This window comes from Eurosta solidaginis, chromosome 1, assembly GCF_040869045.1.
Source record: "Eurosta solidaginis isolate ZX-2024a chromosome 1, ASM4086904v1, whole genome shotgun sequence".
NCBI classification, from domain to species: domain Eukaryota; kingdom Metazoa; phylum Arthropoda; class Insecta; order Diptera; family Tephritidae; genus Eurosta; species Eurosta solidaginis.
The window spans coordinates 63,688,019-63,706,453 of record NC_090319.1 but is presented as its reverse complement, the minus strand read 5'-3'; the positions used below and the strand labels follow the sequence as shown (position 1 = coordinate 63,706,453).

The 18,435-nt window shown below is 34.3% G+C and overlaps 1 protein-coding gene across 35 annotated transcripts in view; it reads left to right on the top strand.

Moving 5' to 3' along the window:
• Window positions 1-18,435, top strand: part of GluClalpha (glycine receptor alpha 1) — a 182,633-nt gene that overhangs the window by 134,260 nt on the left and 29,938 nt on the right. For all 35 annotated transcript variants that reach the window (XM_067756994.1, XM_067757005.1, XM_067756841.1 and 32 more), the window contains 3 exons: window positions 1,420-1,656; window positions 6,103-6,237; window positions 15,141-15,293. In XM_067756994.1, coding sequence (XP_067613095.1) covers window positions 1,420-1,656; window positions 6,103-6,237; window positions 15,141-15,293 — 525 coding nt within the window. The remainder of the gene's footprint in view (window positions 1-1,419; window positions 1,657-6,102; window positions 6,238-15,140; window positions 15,294-18,435) is intronic.

Here is an 18,435-nt window from a genome sequence, read left to right as displayed (position 1 = left end):
TTAATATAATAAATTTGAGCAGCCAGTTAAGCAAGCATTTTAAAATATGTAAATAATGCAATAATAATGTTTGAAATACACTATTGAGAAAATAATTTAAGTAATCGAACAGCGATTGAACAGGTGATCGGGGCTGTTTACTATTGTGGACGTTTTTATCAAACATTTGCTACTTGTATGAATTCACAATAGTTTTGAAAAACATTTCTCCGTTTTTGGTCGTATATTTAAAGTATAGAAAAAACCATTATATTGCATAATATTCAGGTGTTCGCATCCCGTTCACGCTTTCCCTTATTCTGACAAGTTGGGCATGCATATTTTAGAGGGTTGACTATCATACAGAACTGCCTTTGAGTTTTACTATCTTTGAGTTTACTACGAAAACAAATTTTTTGGAGAAATTTGTATGAAAAATGAAGCAATCAAAATTTAATACTTTTGTAATTCAAGTAAATACTGGAAATATAATAGTAAAATTTGTATTTACTCTGACAGTCAGGCTGCACAGTAGAGAAGTGCCGCAAATATCTTAACGAGATCGCTGGACAAACTTCCCTCAGTCTGGTATGGGTGCCTGGACACTCGGAAATACCGGGCAATGAGATGGCTGACAAACTTGCAAGAGGGGGCACATCCGATCCGCTTTCGTCGTCCTGGAAGGGATTTAGCATGCCAATCGCTACCTGTAAGCTCATTTTGAAAGGAATTTTCCTTAGGGAAGCGGGTGTGAGATGGAGCAATCTCGAATCTTGCTACCACACTAAGTTCGTGTGGCCTGAATGGGACGCGAGACGTACAAGAAGTCTCCTTATTTTTGGAAGGCGGGACATATCTCTTGTGGTTGGACTTATAACCGGCCACATAGCAATCGGGAAGCATGCACAACGGCAGGGTGCTCCTTATAATGATTATTGTAGCAGCTGCAAAGACAAAGAGGAGATAGAAACAGTCAAGCATTTTCTGTGCGACTGTCCTACGCTTCGGCGCAAGAGAAAGAAATCTCTGGAATCTCCCTTCTTTGACGATCTTTGTGATCTGGCTAATTCCTGACATTTGCTGAATCGAACTGTTGGTTTGAGTAGGGGAAAGATCCACGTGGGATCCAATGAGACCTTTTGGGCCTAAGTGCACTGGTGCTCGCACCGGTGGCCACTCTAAACTAACCTAACTTAACTTAAATACTGGAAAATAGAGCTAATGAAAAGTGAGATTACGTTGTTGAAATCACCTTTGCAAAAAACCATTTTGTCTAAAGTAAAATGTCATTCCCACTTATTTTTGTATTTTTTTGTGTATTTTAGTAGGCACTTAATCCATACATGTATGTATTTTTAATTGAAGTACTAAGTCATAAAAAAATTTAAGATATATATTTTTGTTAATGGAAAATATGTAACTCTATTTTTTTATTAACAGGTCGCCTCAAATACCTAACATTAACTGAAGCGAATCGCGTCTGGATGCCGGATTTGTTCTTCTCAAATGAAAAAGAAGGCCATTTCCACAACATAATTATGCCCAATGTATATATACGAATCTTTCCAAATGGTTCTGTGCTGTATAGTATTCGTATCTCACTGACGCTGGCATGTCCTATGAATTTGAAATTATATCCATTAGATCGACAAATATGTTCACTACGAATGGCTAGTTGTAAGTGGAACAAAAAATTAAATTACATACCCTTATATAACAGATAATTATGTTTGTAAGAGAAAATATATATTACACTATGTATACAAGTTATATTTGGCCCGATTTCTCTACAGCCGATTAGACAATCGTCAGGTAATAATTGTTTTTTAACTTGACTTGAAGTAACGTTTGTGATGAACTCCCTGTTGTTGTTTATTTCAACACTATATCACCAAAAATGTGTATACTATCATTGGAAAAACAATTAGGCCCGGTTTTTCAGTAGTTGGTTAAGCTAAGCTTAAACTAAGTTTGCTTAAATTCTAGTCAAATTTTAACTCCAGTTAAACTACTGAGCAGTTTTTCAGACACAGTTTAAGGCCGCCTTTGGGGTAGGCCTCTTTGTGGGGGAACATTGGTTTTTTATTATCTAGATAATTTGTAAATACGACAGCAGCTGGATTTTGCTTACCCAACAAACATTTAAAAGATATTTCTCCAGCGAAATATATATCCAGTTCAGGAGGTGATGTCCAAAATCATTATTCCTAAACCAGATAATTCTCTTAGAGTTCTCGAGTTGATCTCCAATGTTATTTTCATTATCAAATTATGTATAATCCAATCCAGTTGATATCCTACATTGGATATCGAGTTGAGGTGGAGTTGAAAAAACATTTCCAGCAGCTGTTTATTGTGAGAAGTATACACCTGGTTGATAGGAGTAATGAAGCGTAATTAATTAAATGCAAATTTTTAATTTTTATAAGCTTTTCTGATCTAATTGTTGATAGTGCGAATAAAGGAGACTTATTCCACCTTGGCGGCCACCGTGGTGTGATGGTAGCGTGCTCCGCCTATCACACCGTATGCCTCGGGTTCAACTCCCGAGCAAAGCAGCATCAAAATTTTAGAAATAAGGTTTTTCAATTAGAAGAAAATTTTTCTAAACGGGGTCGCCCCTCGGCAGTGTTTGGCAAGCGCTCCGGGTGTATTTCTGCCATGAAAAGCTCTCAGTGAAAACTCATCTGCCTTGCAGATGCCGTTCGGAGTCGGCATAAAACATGTAGGTCCCGTCCGGCCAATTTGTAGGGAAAATCAAGAGGAGCACGACGCAAATTGGAAGAGAAGCTCGGCCTTAGATCTCTTCGGAGGTTATCGCGCCTTACATTTATTTATTTTTTTTATTCCACCTTTTAACTCAACGTTTCGCCAAATTTCCTTGGCATCATCAGGAGTTAAGATATCTATATTTATTTAATAAAAGAAAGCGAACATTACAATAAGTTTTGTATATTTTTTTAACATACATATATACATACATATATATATACATATATACATATATGTAAGCAGACGGTGAACATGATTACACATAAAACAAAAATTACACTTGACAATAATGTTAATTTTGCACTTACTTACATAAAAATGTGTTGCTTTAAATATTAAAATATGTTAAAACCATTAAACTATTAAAACTAAATCAAAAATCGATACCATCGTTTTTTGTGGTAAACTTTTCACTATAAATATTATAAACGTAATAAATATGAAGCGGCAATATTGTCAGTGGCTCCTCTTCTGTTAATCGTATGTTCTCTTTTTTGAAGTATTCGAAGGCTCTCTATGGTGTATCTCGTTTTTTCTCTTTTCTCTTTGTCCAATATTCTTGTATTTGCAAAGTCAGCTGTGTGGTTGTTTGTTACCGCGTGTTGAGATAAAGCTGTGCTTTGTTTTTGTTTGCGCATGTCGGCTTCGTGTTCAGCTAATCGCGTACCTAGTGTTCTTTTTGTTGTCCCGATGTACACTTTGTTGCAGTTTTCGCTGTCGGTACCTTTGCACTGTATTTCATATACTACATTACTTTGTTGTTGGATATCTATAGGGCTTTTTGTTTTTGTGAAACACGTCACTAGAGTGCAATTCGATTTAAATGCCAATGTTGTGTGGGATGTTTTCTTATTATTATGATCATGTGCGGGACTTTCTGTCAGCCTGGGAATGTATGTGACACTGAAGTATCGCTTTGTTTGGTTGTCTATATTTGGCGTTTGTTTTGTTGTGTTTTTTATGTCCATTAGTTTTTTGTCGATTATATTGGTTATTAAGTAGTCAGGGTAGTTATTATTTTTAAGCGTCTTTTTAATTTTTCTTACATTGGTCTCATGAAACTGTTGATGGCTTATTGATAATACTTTATGTATAAAATTATTTGCTGTATTAATTTTATATTTAAAGGGCTGAGAAGAAAAATAGTTCATTAGGCGCCCAGAAGCCGTTGGTTTAGAGTACTAATCTAAAATCAAATTATTGTTGTTGTAGTGAATGCGGGTGTCCAAGAAAGGGATACTGCCATTTACTTCTTTCTCTATAGTGAATTTTAACTTGTTGTGGTATTTGTTGAGTATATCTAAAATTATATTTGCGTCGTCCTTTTCAATAATCGCGAAGATGTCGTCTACGTGTTTGACTAGAAATTTGATTAGTATGCCGTGTTGTTTTTGGAGTTCCATGAATGTGAAGTTGAGTACATCGTCCATGACCATGTCGGCAATAGTGGGGGAGAGGGGGTTGCCCATGGGCATGCAATAAGTTTGTGTATACATTTTGTCGTTGTGTGTGAAGTAATTGTTATCTTTGAGGCAGAAATCTAATATGCTTTGGAACTAATATAGATATCTTAACTAACTATTTATTTTAGATATCTTAACTCCTGATGATGCCAACGAAATTTGGCGAAACGTTGAGTTAAAAGGTGGAATAAGTCTCTTTTATTCGCACTATCAACGATTAGATCAGAAAAGCTTATAAAAATTAAAAATTTGCATGCCAAACAAACTGATCGGTAACAAAAATCTTGTAATTAATTAAAAATAAAATATACCTATTTTATTTTATTTTCGTGAAAATGCTGTAGTATGGAATCTTACATTTGATCCCGTTAGAGAGCCACAATTTGGGAATTCAATCTTTTCAACATAACAAATTTATAATTTATAAAAAATTCCCTCTTGCTGAGTACGCTATGATCCCGAGTTTAGCTACTGTTTCGAAACAACTCTGTAATAGTACTCAAGCTCAAATGTTTGTTGGGTATATTCGACGCCATTTCGAACCAACGCAAATAACTTATAGGTTAACTAGAGTTTAACCCTGGCAGATCGGCCGCTTTAGCTTTAACTTCAGTTAAAGTAGACTGAAAAACTGCAGAATAAGTTTAAGCGTAGATTAACTGACAAACTGAGTTGAACTTGTACTGATAAACCGGGCCTTAATGTTGTTCTATCAGTACTTCACACCACTTAGCCGCCAAAACACGCTCACTCGTGGATGACAATCAACAGAGCTTCTTGAAAACTAGGCCTACAAGGTGTCATGTGGTCATACCAAATCGTTCCCCAGATGGTCGGGTTAGTACTTTTGTGGTGCTTGTTACCGGAATGTACCGGATGTGCATCCGGCAAAGAACCATCAACATCGATAACACTCCCCAAGGCCTGCGGGGAGTTTCCTTATCGCTACAACAACAACAAAAACAAAACTAAGAGTTAAAACAAAGTTGGGCAAAAATTTGGTTGTTGTTAGAATAGAGCGTATACATTAAGACATCTTTAGAGCAAATCCGTATTATACAGAATCAGATTCGCACATCATTTTTAGGGAAAATGTTGGGGTTCCCATATCAAAAATCATATTTAGTTTTTTCAGCAAAAAAATAGCAAATCAAAATTTAAAACGAAAAAAATTTGTTCAAGATCCGTATCTTTCATTTGCTATAGCAGCGTTTCCAACACCAAATACACAAAATTCTTAACTCCCTTAATATTTTCATAGCATATATATAGAGAATATACTTTGAATGTAAGCAAACAATGCTAGCATTCGTCTTGCTGCGTTGCTAGTAAATCAACGACCAAAGCTCTAGCACTACAATCATATTACTCACACCAACACAGTTATAGTTTCAGTTTTTAAGAGCCCTGCTCTATTGTTTGTAATACAAGATTTCCCAAGTCAGCTGACACATCATCGGCATGACCTCACGCATAAGAAACCAAAATGGACAGCTGAGTGATACCCGACAGAAATCAGCAGCCTTAGAATGATTTATTTAAGGATTCCCGCAAACATATTAGCAACACAGTTATCCTTAACTGAAATCAAGTCGTGTTACTTCATAACAGATGGTAATCCATTATCGCAGAACGATTTCGATTTAGATGACAGTTTGTATTTGATCTTGGTTGTGTGAATCTTACGAAACATTTATTTCAAATGTTATATCTATGCCGTAAAAAAATAAACATATAACATTTGTCTAGTTGGGTAGTAAGGCAGCAACGTGATTTTTAGTTTTCACTTGATTAATTTGATTAAAATGTGTTATTAATAATTTTTAATATTTCAGAGACATAATTTGATAGCTGTTCACTCATTTAAATTTCCACTCATTTTTTACAGATGGTTGGACAACAAATGATTTGGTCTTTCTGTGGAAAGAAGGTGATCCAGTGCAAGTGGTTAAGAATTTACACCTACCTCGCTTTACACTTGAAAAATTCTTAACTGATTATTGCAACAGTAAAACCAACACGGGTATGTTTTTGTGGCTTTTTTTTATATTATTTATTTCTTATATTATAAATAATATTTCAATTAACAACTTAGTGGCATTCAATGCGATTTGCATTTGCAATCGATCATTTATTTAAGAATATACAACATACAATCAATAGTTACAACAATAATACAACATTTTTATATATAGATAAGCATATACAAAAATTTAATATACATACATATATATTTAAGCATTTATTAAATATTTTTTTGTATACAATAATTTGCTTAAACAATTCAATTATGCTATTTGTTATAATATTTATATAAGTACTTAATAACTTCAGTTTCCCGCGTTGATTTTCTATTATTCAAATGCCTCTTCTTTAAATTATATAATTATACGTATAATTAGTATATTTGATAAACTTACTTGTTGTCGTTTTTTATGTTGTGCTTGTTTAATATTTACCTGCTTACTTAATAATATATATTCACATTGTTTACTTTTAATTCGATAATGCTTTTTTTTTTCTAAACTACTAAAATATGCAAAGAAGAAGTTGTTTGTTATTCAAAAACTATATATCGATAATACTTAATGCTTAAAACCTACATATATAAGTACTTAACCACTTACTTACCCAATTAACTACTTACATACATACCCATAGAACACCACCACACAGATTGCAGTAAACTTATCATCACCACCTCTTAGACCCAGTCTATAATCATAGTCATGCATACTTATGAAGAGAAATTTCAAATTTAATAATCAGTAGTGTTTCATTTCTACATTTTGAAAATTTAAAATTTTCTTTAGATTTTGAGCTCTTAAATGCATGAGAAATATTAATATAAAATTTTTTTTATCACAATCAACTTTTCATACAAAATTTTTTAGGGGGTTGAGATTTGTTAAAATTTTTTGGGAATTATTTCTAAAAAACAAAAGTACCCTCAATAACCTGGCAATAAATATTTTTAAAGTAACGCCCCACACACATGATGCGTCTTGTCTTCGTTTCGTACGAGTATTAGTGAAATGTCGCACACATGTATTTGAATGGAGAACTTTATAGGACTCGTGCTCCGCGCAGCAAACTAACTTTATTACGACCACCGCTTGTCACTATGTCTAGTTGCAACAATCCACGACAGTAATTTTCACTTTGTTTATGTTTACGGCGTTCCAATGAGCCTTCTAGCTCTGGACCACGAACAAATCTCATTGTAACGATCCGGTTCAGTACTATGAGAATTGGCAGCACTCAATTAATATGTACGCATAATAGGGTGCCTCGCATTTTCACATTTTTTCCACCGAATCGCTCCATAAAGTTTTACTTAAAAAGTTAAAACAAAAATATCCAACTAATAACTAGTATTTTTAGTTCTTTAAACCACGCCACAATTTCGTAATATTTTCCATACAAAATTGTATGGGATTTTGCACTTAAAGAAAACTAGAGTACTAAGGCTTCGTTGCCTCCAAAAACGGTGTCGCTATATTACGGCGCTAAAGATCGGCCGGTTTACCAACCGTTTTCAACGGAACGCTTTGTTGTAAACTTCGAAAACTAACGGAAGATGAAGAAATTGTTAAATGTCGGATGCCCTAGTTCATACTTATGTCTGTAAGTAGTGCCAAGTACAGAGAGTATCCCTGTAGACATTTAGTTTCCATAGGCATGACCCACCCTGTTCAAAAATAAAAAATAAAATAAAACACCTTGCTTACCTAAATATTTTATCAAGTTACATATGTATATTTTATATCGCAAGCTAAATATAAGATAAATAGATTCAAAATATATAAACAAATTTCTTTGAAGAAAAAAGACTAAAGTACATTTGCGGTTTTATCATTAGTAAACTTTCTTTTTGGGTCATACATAATATATAGTTTTAATAAAATTGATCAAATTAAAATCTAAACAAAATTAATTTTTTACAAAATTTCATTATAAACAAAGTAAACATTCACACAATTTGCCGTATTGTAATTTACCTTTATTTGCATTATGGGTTGATAGCATGAAATTGTGCGAATTTGAATACATTTACTAAAAAAAAAATATTTTACATATCAGAAGAAATTTATTTGATAACAAAAAAGACAATTATTTATTACAGAAATTAAAATTAAAAAATTTTTAATTTCAAACAAGTCATATTTCTAAAATTTTAACCATATTATTATTTAATTTTGTATGAAGTGATCAAAAAATTTAAACTCCCAACACAAAAAAAAAAATATATCCGTTAACTGTTATTATGTATTTGATGTAAGTAAATTTTAGTAAAGCTTTGAAATAATTTCTGCCACTCTTAGCGTAATTTCTAAATAAAAATTAACCTTCCTGCTTAACGTGTTTAACTACTTATCGTCAAATATATACATTAGGCTTGGTCCATTTATTAACCTATATCGCGCCATCGATTTTTCGATAGGACTTGGGCTCAGGAAAAAAATTCCACTACGCATACCCAAAAAAAAAATTTTTTGAGCCTGCAAAATTTCAACGATTTTTTCGATTTATTATGCATTTTTTCACTTTCAAAGCTCCAAATAATTTTTTATGTATTTTTTTCGTGTCATTTGGCAAATGCAAAATTGGTAATTGCAGTTTTGAAAAAAAAAAATTCTTTTCTGGAGATTTAGAAGAATTTTGGTCGAAAAATCGATTTTTTTTGCAGGCTCAAAAATTATTTTTTTGGGTATGCGTAGTGGAACTTTTTTTCCTGAGCCCAAATCCTATCGAAAAATCGATGGCGCGATATAGGTTAACTTTCGTCCATACAAATTGACCCACGTTAATATACATACATACTAAATAAATAAAAATTTCAGATGAAAAAGTATGCATATTTCTAGTGAAAATATTCTCAGCTGACTTCATACAACATACTCCTATACACACACTTAGGGATGAAACGATACTATGAAAGTATCGAGACCTGCAACCTGCAAGTAGCATAAAAAAAAAAGGATTGATACCTCCTAAGTAACGAAAGTATCGATTTTTACTTATATCGCTACCTTTTTTGTACTACATAATTTACAACAGGGGTTGAATGCTAAATATATTAAGAATGCCGGAGCATGTATTAAACGACGCGCTTTGGCTTCTTTATCAATAATAACGTTATGGGAAATGCGCCAAGAGATATTTATGATCAACAGTGGAAAATTCTTTTGTAGATATTGCATTTTAAATGCTTTTATGAACACTCATATCCGGAAAGTTTGGGAAATCTAAAGCGCGACTTAGTATTCTTAACTTATGGCGCTATCAAAACGAAACAAACGTTTATGTAAATCCACCCTAAATTAACAATGTCTAATTTTTTTGCCTCGCTTGACAATACACGGGAAAGTTTGCGAAATGTAAAGCGGGACCAAGCCATTCTTAACTCATGACGCTGTCAAAGCGAAGCAACGCTGCAAGAGTTCTACGTAAATCTGGCCTTACATAGATCGTTGGTCGATTTAAAGCGAAGGAAGTGGGAATGCTTTTAATTTGTGTCTTATAGCGCTGTCTACATGTCAAAGAGAAGCAAAGGGACTAAGTGTTTATATAAATACGCCTTAAGTTAAGGATGTCTCTACTTTTTCCCTCGCTTTACAATATACCGGAAGGTTTGTGAAATTTAAGCTGGGGCCAAGATATTCTTAACTCATGAGGATGCCAAAGCGAAGCAACGCGGCAAGAATTATTCGTAAATCTGGCCTCACATTGATCGTTGGTAGATTTAAAGCGAGCGAAGCGGCAATGCTTTTCATATCGTCATCGCTGTCATATAGCGCTGTCAAAACACCAAAGCGACCAAAGTGTTTATGTACATACGCCTTAAGTTAACGATATCTCTACTTTTTGCCTCGCTTTACAAGCCAACAGAATATTTGCGAAATGTAATGCGAAGCTAAGATATTCACAACTCGTGACGCTGTCAAAGCTTCAAAGCGCGGCAACGTGACAAGAGTTCTATGTTAATCTGGCCTTACGTAGATTTTTGGCCGATTTGAAGCTGTAGAATCAACAAAGTCTTGTGGTGCCGTCAAAGTGCGAAAGCGAATGAAAGCACTTATGTAAATCCGCCTGTCTCAACTTTTTGCCTCGCTTGGCAACCCACACAATTTTCATAGCGTGATTTATTTTCGGCCGTACGCTGAACTTATCTATCAAGCGAAATAATGCAGCAAAGCGTTCTACGAGGTATGGAAATTAAGTACTACGAAATTAGTTATAATTTAAAAACTGGCAACACTTCTCCATTCGTCATCATCTGTCTGAGAGTGGGGGATCCTCCTTTTAGTTTGAGTCCAAATTTGAAGTAGATAGAATGTTTTATTTGTGTTTTATGCGTATTTTTTGCATTTTTTGAGTAGCGTAGTGAAAATGTGTGATGTACTACATTCAAATCTGGCGAAAAACCCTCGGAAGTAGGGACTATGGCAGTTGGCTATTTGAGTACGACCCTGAGACGCGTAAAAAAATTTAACAGTACGTGGAAAAGGGTGGCGAGTTTCCAACGAAAGCAAGGATGTCAAAGTCACATCTGAAAGCAATTTTAGTTGTTTTTTCCGATATCCACAGCATCATTAATCGTGAATACATTCCCGCTGGTCATACAGTGATTGAAAACTTCTATGTTGGCGTTTTGAAGAGGTTGCGGGTACATATTTCCGTGTGTGACTCGAACTCGACAAGGATCTGGATCTTGCAACACTACAATTTACCGGCCCATTTCTCATTGGTTGTGCAAGACTGGCTAACTAACGGACTACCAAGGGCGCTTCCAATCATGGGAGAAACGTTGGAGTCGTTGCATATAGTTAGAGGAAGACTATTGTGAAGGTTGCTGGTAAAATTGATCCTAAAACCTAATTTTTTTATTGACAAATTTCCGGAGCTTAATTGCCACACCTCGTATGTAAATCCAACAGTGTATGCAGAAAATTGTTCCATGGAGAAGTACTGTTGATCGCGTAGCCGGTGTGGACCCAGTGTTATTTTTAAAGTACGACCAGTTTTAAAGCGGCGAAAAACGTAGATATAGTCTGTTCCAGAGTGTATTCAGCCGACTTGTGAAAAAATGTTAAGGCCGTTTCCTTATCGAAGTAATAATCAAATTTTTAAATTTGTCGATAAATCGTGTTTCGACACAACTTTTTTTTCCGATACCTACTCAGTACTAGATACAAAAGTATCTACTACAAATTTTCTTGGTATCCATTATCGTTTCATCCCTACCCACACTTTTAAGGTACACATTTTCACTGCAGCAGACAACAAAAACACTACACAACACAAAAACAAACAACCAACTTTCAAAACTTTCGACATTCACATTATTAACTTTTCACGCAATTTTGTAATTACTACGCAGAAAGAAAAAAAAAACAAAACCAAAACTTCACAATGCAAGACAAATTGAAATTTAACTAAATGAACAATTTTCTTTATGCCAGATGCATTGATGAGATAAATTGGGAATAATTGAGTTAAAAGCTACGTAAATGAAATTAAAATTAGAAAAAACTTTAAAAAAGTTTAAAATATACCACAGAAAAAAAATATGAGAATGAGAACTAATAAACAACTTTGTCTTGAAGAGTATAGGACGCTTGCCAACAAATTAACGGAAATGAACGTTTAAAATGTAATTTTATTACAAAAACAAGTAATTATGTAAATAAAGATTTTTTTTTGAGAAAAAGTTCAATTCCGTTAATCTTTTTGTTGGCATAAGAATAAAGAAAATATAAAAAATTATAGAAAAAAGCTGCTGTCATTTAAGTTTGCCTATGACTTAAAAAGTTTATTTTTTTTTTAACTTTATTTCATTTTATTTCTCATGTAGTGTTCTTTTGCTGATACTAAGGTGTAAAATATTACTTAGCAATAAATGAGTAGTTAATTGTATACATTTAACATCAAAATACCAGCTGCTCAAATTTATCAGTTTACCCGCAATCTTACAGGAACGCATTTGGTGTGGTAATTGTGTAACTTTATAAGCTACCAATTTGAACAGAACACTCTTGTAGGTGAAGTAGCTATACTACAACTCATCACTACCAAATTTTTCGCTTTTTAATAAAAAAAAGTATCAATTGATACAATTTATGACACGATTTGCCTTTAGTTTCAAACTAAACTGCAATTCATGTTTCGTTTCTAAACACACCACCCTGCGTTCTAGACACCTTACTAAAAAGTGATCCCTATTAAGAAATATACATTCAAATTATTACATTTATATTAATTACACCAAGATGATGTGTAGGCAATAATAATAATTCCCAATAGTTTTCTTTAATTTTTTAATTTTTGTTTGCCGAGTCGTTGAAAGGCAGGACTTGGCTAAGCGTCGAGATCTAAAATTTCTTAGCTACAGAGAATTTTTAAACTCATCAGGTGAGTAAAAAACCACTTGGATTGCTCTTTTTACATAGAGAATAGTTTGTAAAGAAAAATCATCAAGTTGCCAATTATTGAGAGAAGAGCGAACAAATTGTTTAATGTTAAAAGACGATTCCGAACTATCAATTGCGATGGAGTGAAAGTTGGAGAGAAAATTGGTTCTATATTGTTCCAGGAAAAGAGGCTTAAAATGTCTAGTTGACCAAGAAGGAACATAAAAATTAACTTCGCTCAGTAAGAATGGCCTACATTCCAATCCGTTCACTAATTTGATCATAAAAATGACTCCAAGCATCCCTGTACGACACACAAGGCTATGAAAATTTAATAGTTTTAGCCGATTAATATAAGGGGGGTAGATAATACAAGGAGTTCCACTGAAAATCGCTCAAGGTTAAAAGTAATAACTGTTTTTGAATTAATTTTAACTTATATGCAAGAACTTGATATCGCGAAATACATAGTATCAATCCATATTATATTATCGGTCTAACCAATGTTGTAAAAAAGTTTTTCGTAACAATACCAGCTGAATTCTTTTGACCATAGCTTTACGATTACTAAAGCACTTCTTCAGAGTGCCGTACATTTTATGTTCCCTCTTTTTAAATTCCTATACGGCAAGGTTATAACGCCCGCAGAACATTCTGAATTATATTTTCCCGCCATCGCTCGTGTTATTATTGCTGTTTTAATGAGGCGGCGCTTCTACATATACGATGCCGTTCAAGCTTCCATACATTTGCAAAATACCTGTATAAGACTGTCTTCAGACAATTGGTTCGTAAATTTGGCGAGTACCAATTGATTTTCAATAGCGCTACAGTGTCGTTTTGGTACCACAACTTGTGAATTTACCAACGGATGTTGGTTTTAAATTAATAATAAATATTTAGTAAGTGATCGTGACTAAATCCCGTTCAGACCATAAATTTCGTTGGGTTTAACAATTCAACAAGCTCTATAGGCTTAAGCAGAGTTCCAGAGGATGTAGTATTTCCTTTATTGACCCAAATTACCTGGCACCTGCTACCATTATAATTTCATGACGCGTATATATAATGCCTTACCAGACTCGATATTACTGTTGCTGAACACGGAACACGATAAGGAGAGTAGCCCTCTTTTCGAAACTGTTCTTAAGTCCGCTATCATTGGAATTGTGCGGTAACAACATGGCTACGCTATCATTTCATTCCAAGATTTTCTACACGGGATAAGCTAAAAGTGAGTGGGCAATAGTTGATTTCTATGACTTCGTCTTTTCCTAGTTCACAATTCAATGTTAGAAAGTAAAGAGCTACATATATCCAGTCCACCAAAATTAGAACCTTTTCTGGAACAGAAAAGCCAAGATATTTTTCAGAAAGCGCACTTCATACGTACGTCTGATTTATTTTTTATGTGCACTTAAACATTAACTGGTCAAGCAAATAACCTTAGGTTTCTTCCCCAGAAGTGAAAATTACCAGTAATTCTTTAGCAACATGTTTCATCAACATGTAGCAATTACCTGGTGCTTTCGTGAAAAATGAGAAAAAGTAGTTGAAGAAGAAATGATGGAGCTTACAAGCCACAGCGGAGTAGGGGGCTTATATTATACCCGCGGTATGCATGTCATAAGAGGCGACTAAAATACCAAATTGATTCAAGGGGTTGTGTAGCGCAACCCTGTAAAAGGGTTGCCAGCGCAATATATAGCTTCTCCAACCCAATTGTAAACTTCACCTACCCGTGGTGAATCCTGTTTCATTAACAGCCGAGGCTCTGGCGACCACAAACTCCTGAAGGATCTAGGGGATGGTAGGGTGGTATGGCCTAGAAGGTTGCATGTGGTCGTACCAAATTGTTCCCGAGATGGTCGGGCTAGTAGCTTTATGGTGCTTGTTACCGGAACGTACCGAATCTGCCTCCGGCATAGGACCATCAACATCGATAACACTCCCCAAGGCCTTCGGGGATGGTTCTTATGGCTACAACAACAACAACATGGAGTTTGCAAGTGTTGGTTTGAAATATTATAACTGTATAGTGACCAATAGTACCGTTTTCCGACTGTACTTTAAGTTTTGTCTGTCCGATGATGTCATATCAGTTATATAGCCGAGATTCATCAGGTGGGTACCTCCGATTATGCTGCTTCTAAACTTCAGCCCTAAAAGTTGGATAATGAAATCCTTAAGTTTAAAACATTTTTTGTTTTCCAAAAAGAATTAAAAAAATTATTATTATCAGCGGTATTTGGTGAAAATGTCTATAAAAAGAACACTGCAATTTATTTTCTTGTACAAACTTCTACTTCTTTGTTGTATATATATATATTTTTCAACTAACTCTTTTTTAAACTTTCTATAATATTTTACACTTCTTTTACTACTAATTTTCCTTAAATATGTTTATATTTATATTTGATAATTGTAATTTTTTTGATTTGTGTAAATTCCCCAAAACGATATATTTTTTTCAGTTTTGACTTTTATGTACGTATACCTTGTATACTCATAGGTGAATACAGTTGCCTCAAAGTCGATCTACTATTCAAGCGAGAATTCTCATATTACTTAATACAAATTTATATCCCATGCTGTATGTTGGTCATTGTCTCATGGGTGTCATTCTGGCTTGATCAAGGTGCCGTACCAGCACGTGTGTCATTGGGTAAGTTTAAACACAGCAACAAAAAAATTGAGGAAAATAAATAATAATAAAAAAAAAAAAATTGGAGAAAAGAACAAAGAAATTGATGTAAATTGGAACGATCTTCCGTCATCATTTGTCAAATTTGGTTTTGGAGACAAACGGTTTCGGCCAAATTCAGTATCATTTTTTCTTTTAATTTTGTCTTGTATTTATAGCCCGAAAACAAACGAGCAGATATTGTCAAAATAGACGTTTGTGTGTTCATTTAGAAACGGCCGTGGCTTTCACTAATCAGCATGTGTGGTTAGCTGTGGCAGGTAGAAGTCAGTAATTTTAGTCGTTTGACCTTTTTTTTTATGTGTTTTTGGTGCGTCTATTTTTGTTCATTTGTTTTTGCACATTTGTCTGTTGTATCTTTATTAATGCTTTTTTTTTTGTAAACAAGTTTTAAAGGTTAAAATATTGTGTCAAAAATGGGTTGTTTTGTTCGTTTATTATTCTACCGTCGAATGTTTTCTGTTCGTAGATTTGAATTTTACAATAATTTTGCGGAGAAAAATTTATTTTCGACCGTGTGATTCGCGATGTTGGCTAATTTGCCATTTTATAAGAAAGGGCATCATTCAGTATATCGTCGCCCGCTAGCCAGAAGCATGAATGTGCACTTTTTCCGATTTTGTGTTAGAGGCCTCTTTGGATTACCTTTTAGATTCTCTAGGTTCGTAAATCTAGAGCTTCATAAATACATGGAAACCCCAATAATTTGCAATGCCATTTTCACGAATGTATAATTTAATCACACAAAGTTGGGCCAGAAAAATTAATGTGGCACATTCATGTTTCTGGCCGACAACAAGGTAATGATGTTCCTATTTGTATGTCACATTCGTTGATATGGCTCAAACATTTTTGAAAAAAGGTAAAAACAGCGCACATTCGTATGTTCGAATGTTCGGGAATACGTGCCTGGTATTCTTCAAAAAAAATTATACCGATGCAGAATTTTTAATAGCTGGATATCCGAAAAAAGGTAGTTGTTTAATTGAAGGCAACCCTGTTTATTCGAAGCCGTTGCGTCTTCCCAATCGAAACTAGAATACTTGAAAAAATTGTGTGAAAAACTGGTTATACCAAAAGAATATCATTATTTTTATTAAAATCTTGAGGGAAACGCTTTACCCGAACCCAACGTTTCAGTAGATTCTGATTCTGATGAGAATAATAACTAGTTCTAAGTTTGCAATAATATCTTGAATAAAAACACATTAGTGTATATGAAAGTGAATTGAATGTTAAACTTTTTTATTTACATACATACTTTCGATATGTCAAAGCCCCTAGTACTGTGATGCTCCGAATCTTTTGAGCTTAAGGCCATACTATGACCAGTTGGGCCAATTCATATAGCGTATTCCGATTCAGCGCATCAAAATGCATAGAAAGCATGAGCCGATTTACCTGATCCGACTACTTTTAATTTTTTTGTATAGATCTGTTAACAACAAATTAAATCAACTTTTTAAATTTTTGTTTTGCCAGAAAAATCAATATGCTAAATCTCGGAGAATAGGAGGGATGCAAGCAGAACAATTATCTCAGTTAAAAGAGCAAGGTGTGAATATAATATATAAGTACATTTTTACACTAGGAACGTATTCTGCTAATTTTGAGGGAGCAATAAACTTTGAAACTCGATTTCCCAACATTTTCATTTTGGCACATTCATGCTTCTGGCAAGCGGGCGACGATATGTCATCGTCGTCAAAGTGTTTGTACTTCCTTTTTCATTAATTCTTCTTTGTTCTCCACGATTCCGTCTGCGTTCATTTCTTAGTAAGAGGTGTTCTTTCAAGCATTTTACCAAGTGCCTTAATGCTATAATTTTATGATATTGTGGGTGATTCGAGGTTTCGTGTTATACGATCACGTATCGAAAAGAAATTTCACTCAAACTATAAATATGAATCTTCTAAAAGATAAAAATTATTATAAGTTATGGATCTAATGTGTACTGGTACCCACCATTTCACATATTTCCATAATCCGATTAAAAAATTGATTTCCATCACGGATCGTATAACACGATACTGGCCCTGATCTTTTATTTGGTTGCTCTTTGTCAGCTCAATGATAACAAGTTTCCTATTAGTACTGTTGTGTTAGTTATTGCGTATTCGTCCCTTAGTTCCAGTGTATCATTCAAAATTGTTGATGATGGCCTAATTTAATATCTGGCTTGTGAATTTTTGGTAGCGCAATAAGTGGAGGAGCCGAAAGCTTCACTTTGGACTAATGTATATGTCATGTTTGAATCTGGTATATTTGTTGCATAGTTAATTGCTGCTCTGATTTCTTGCTGGTATTCAGCCGTGCCTCCTTGGCCTCATTGGAGTGTCCAACTTGTGAATTTTTGGTAGTGCATTAGGTGTTGGAATCGCCGATGGCTTCATTTTGTTCGAATCTGCTATATTTGTTGCATCTTTTGTAGCAACTTTGATTTCTTTCTAGTGTTCTAACATGGGATTCTCTATTATTCTACAAATCTTTTCCTCGACGAGTTTTTCAGTTTAGGTTATTATTATCGATTAGCACAGTGGTATTGCGCTCAGAATATGTCACAACGCCGCAACCAGTAAAGCTTAGACCACACTGAGCTGCACTACACTGCGCTGCAAAATATTCTTCGCATGTATTCTTATGAAGAAATTCACACCTAGCGGCAGCAACACTGCGCTTCGCGGCCACGTTGATCAAATAGGCAAAAAAGTGAAGCGCAGTGTAGTGCAGCTCAATGTGGCCTTAGCTTAAGTGCCCAAACCAATTTGACAAGCCATGACGGCATAACGTTCCATTACATCAACTATGCACCCTGTCGGAAAAGCTACGAAAGAAAATGACAAAAAATTTGTTAAAACGGGTTTTGTAAGCGTAAATGCAAATTAAATTCAAACACAAAAAAAAAAACAAATAATGCTTTTAAAATATCGTAATTTTGTGTACACATGTAATAAAACCACAACTTTTTTTTATGAGGAAAGTAAACATACAATGAAAAACTGTAGTATTTTGTTATGCCATACAACGCAAATATGATTTAGTGTATATAATTATAATTTAATGTTATTAAAAAAACTTCAAAAAAATAGAGTTATGTTATGTG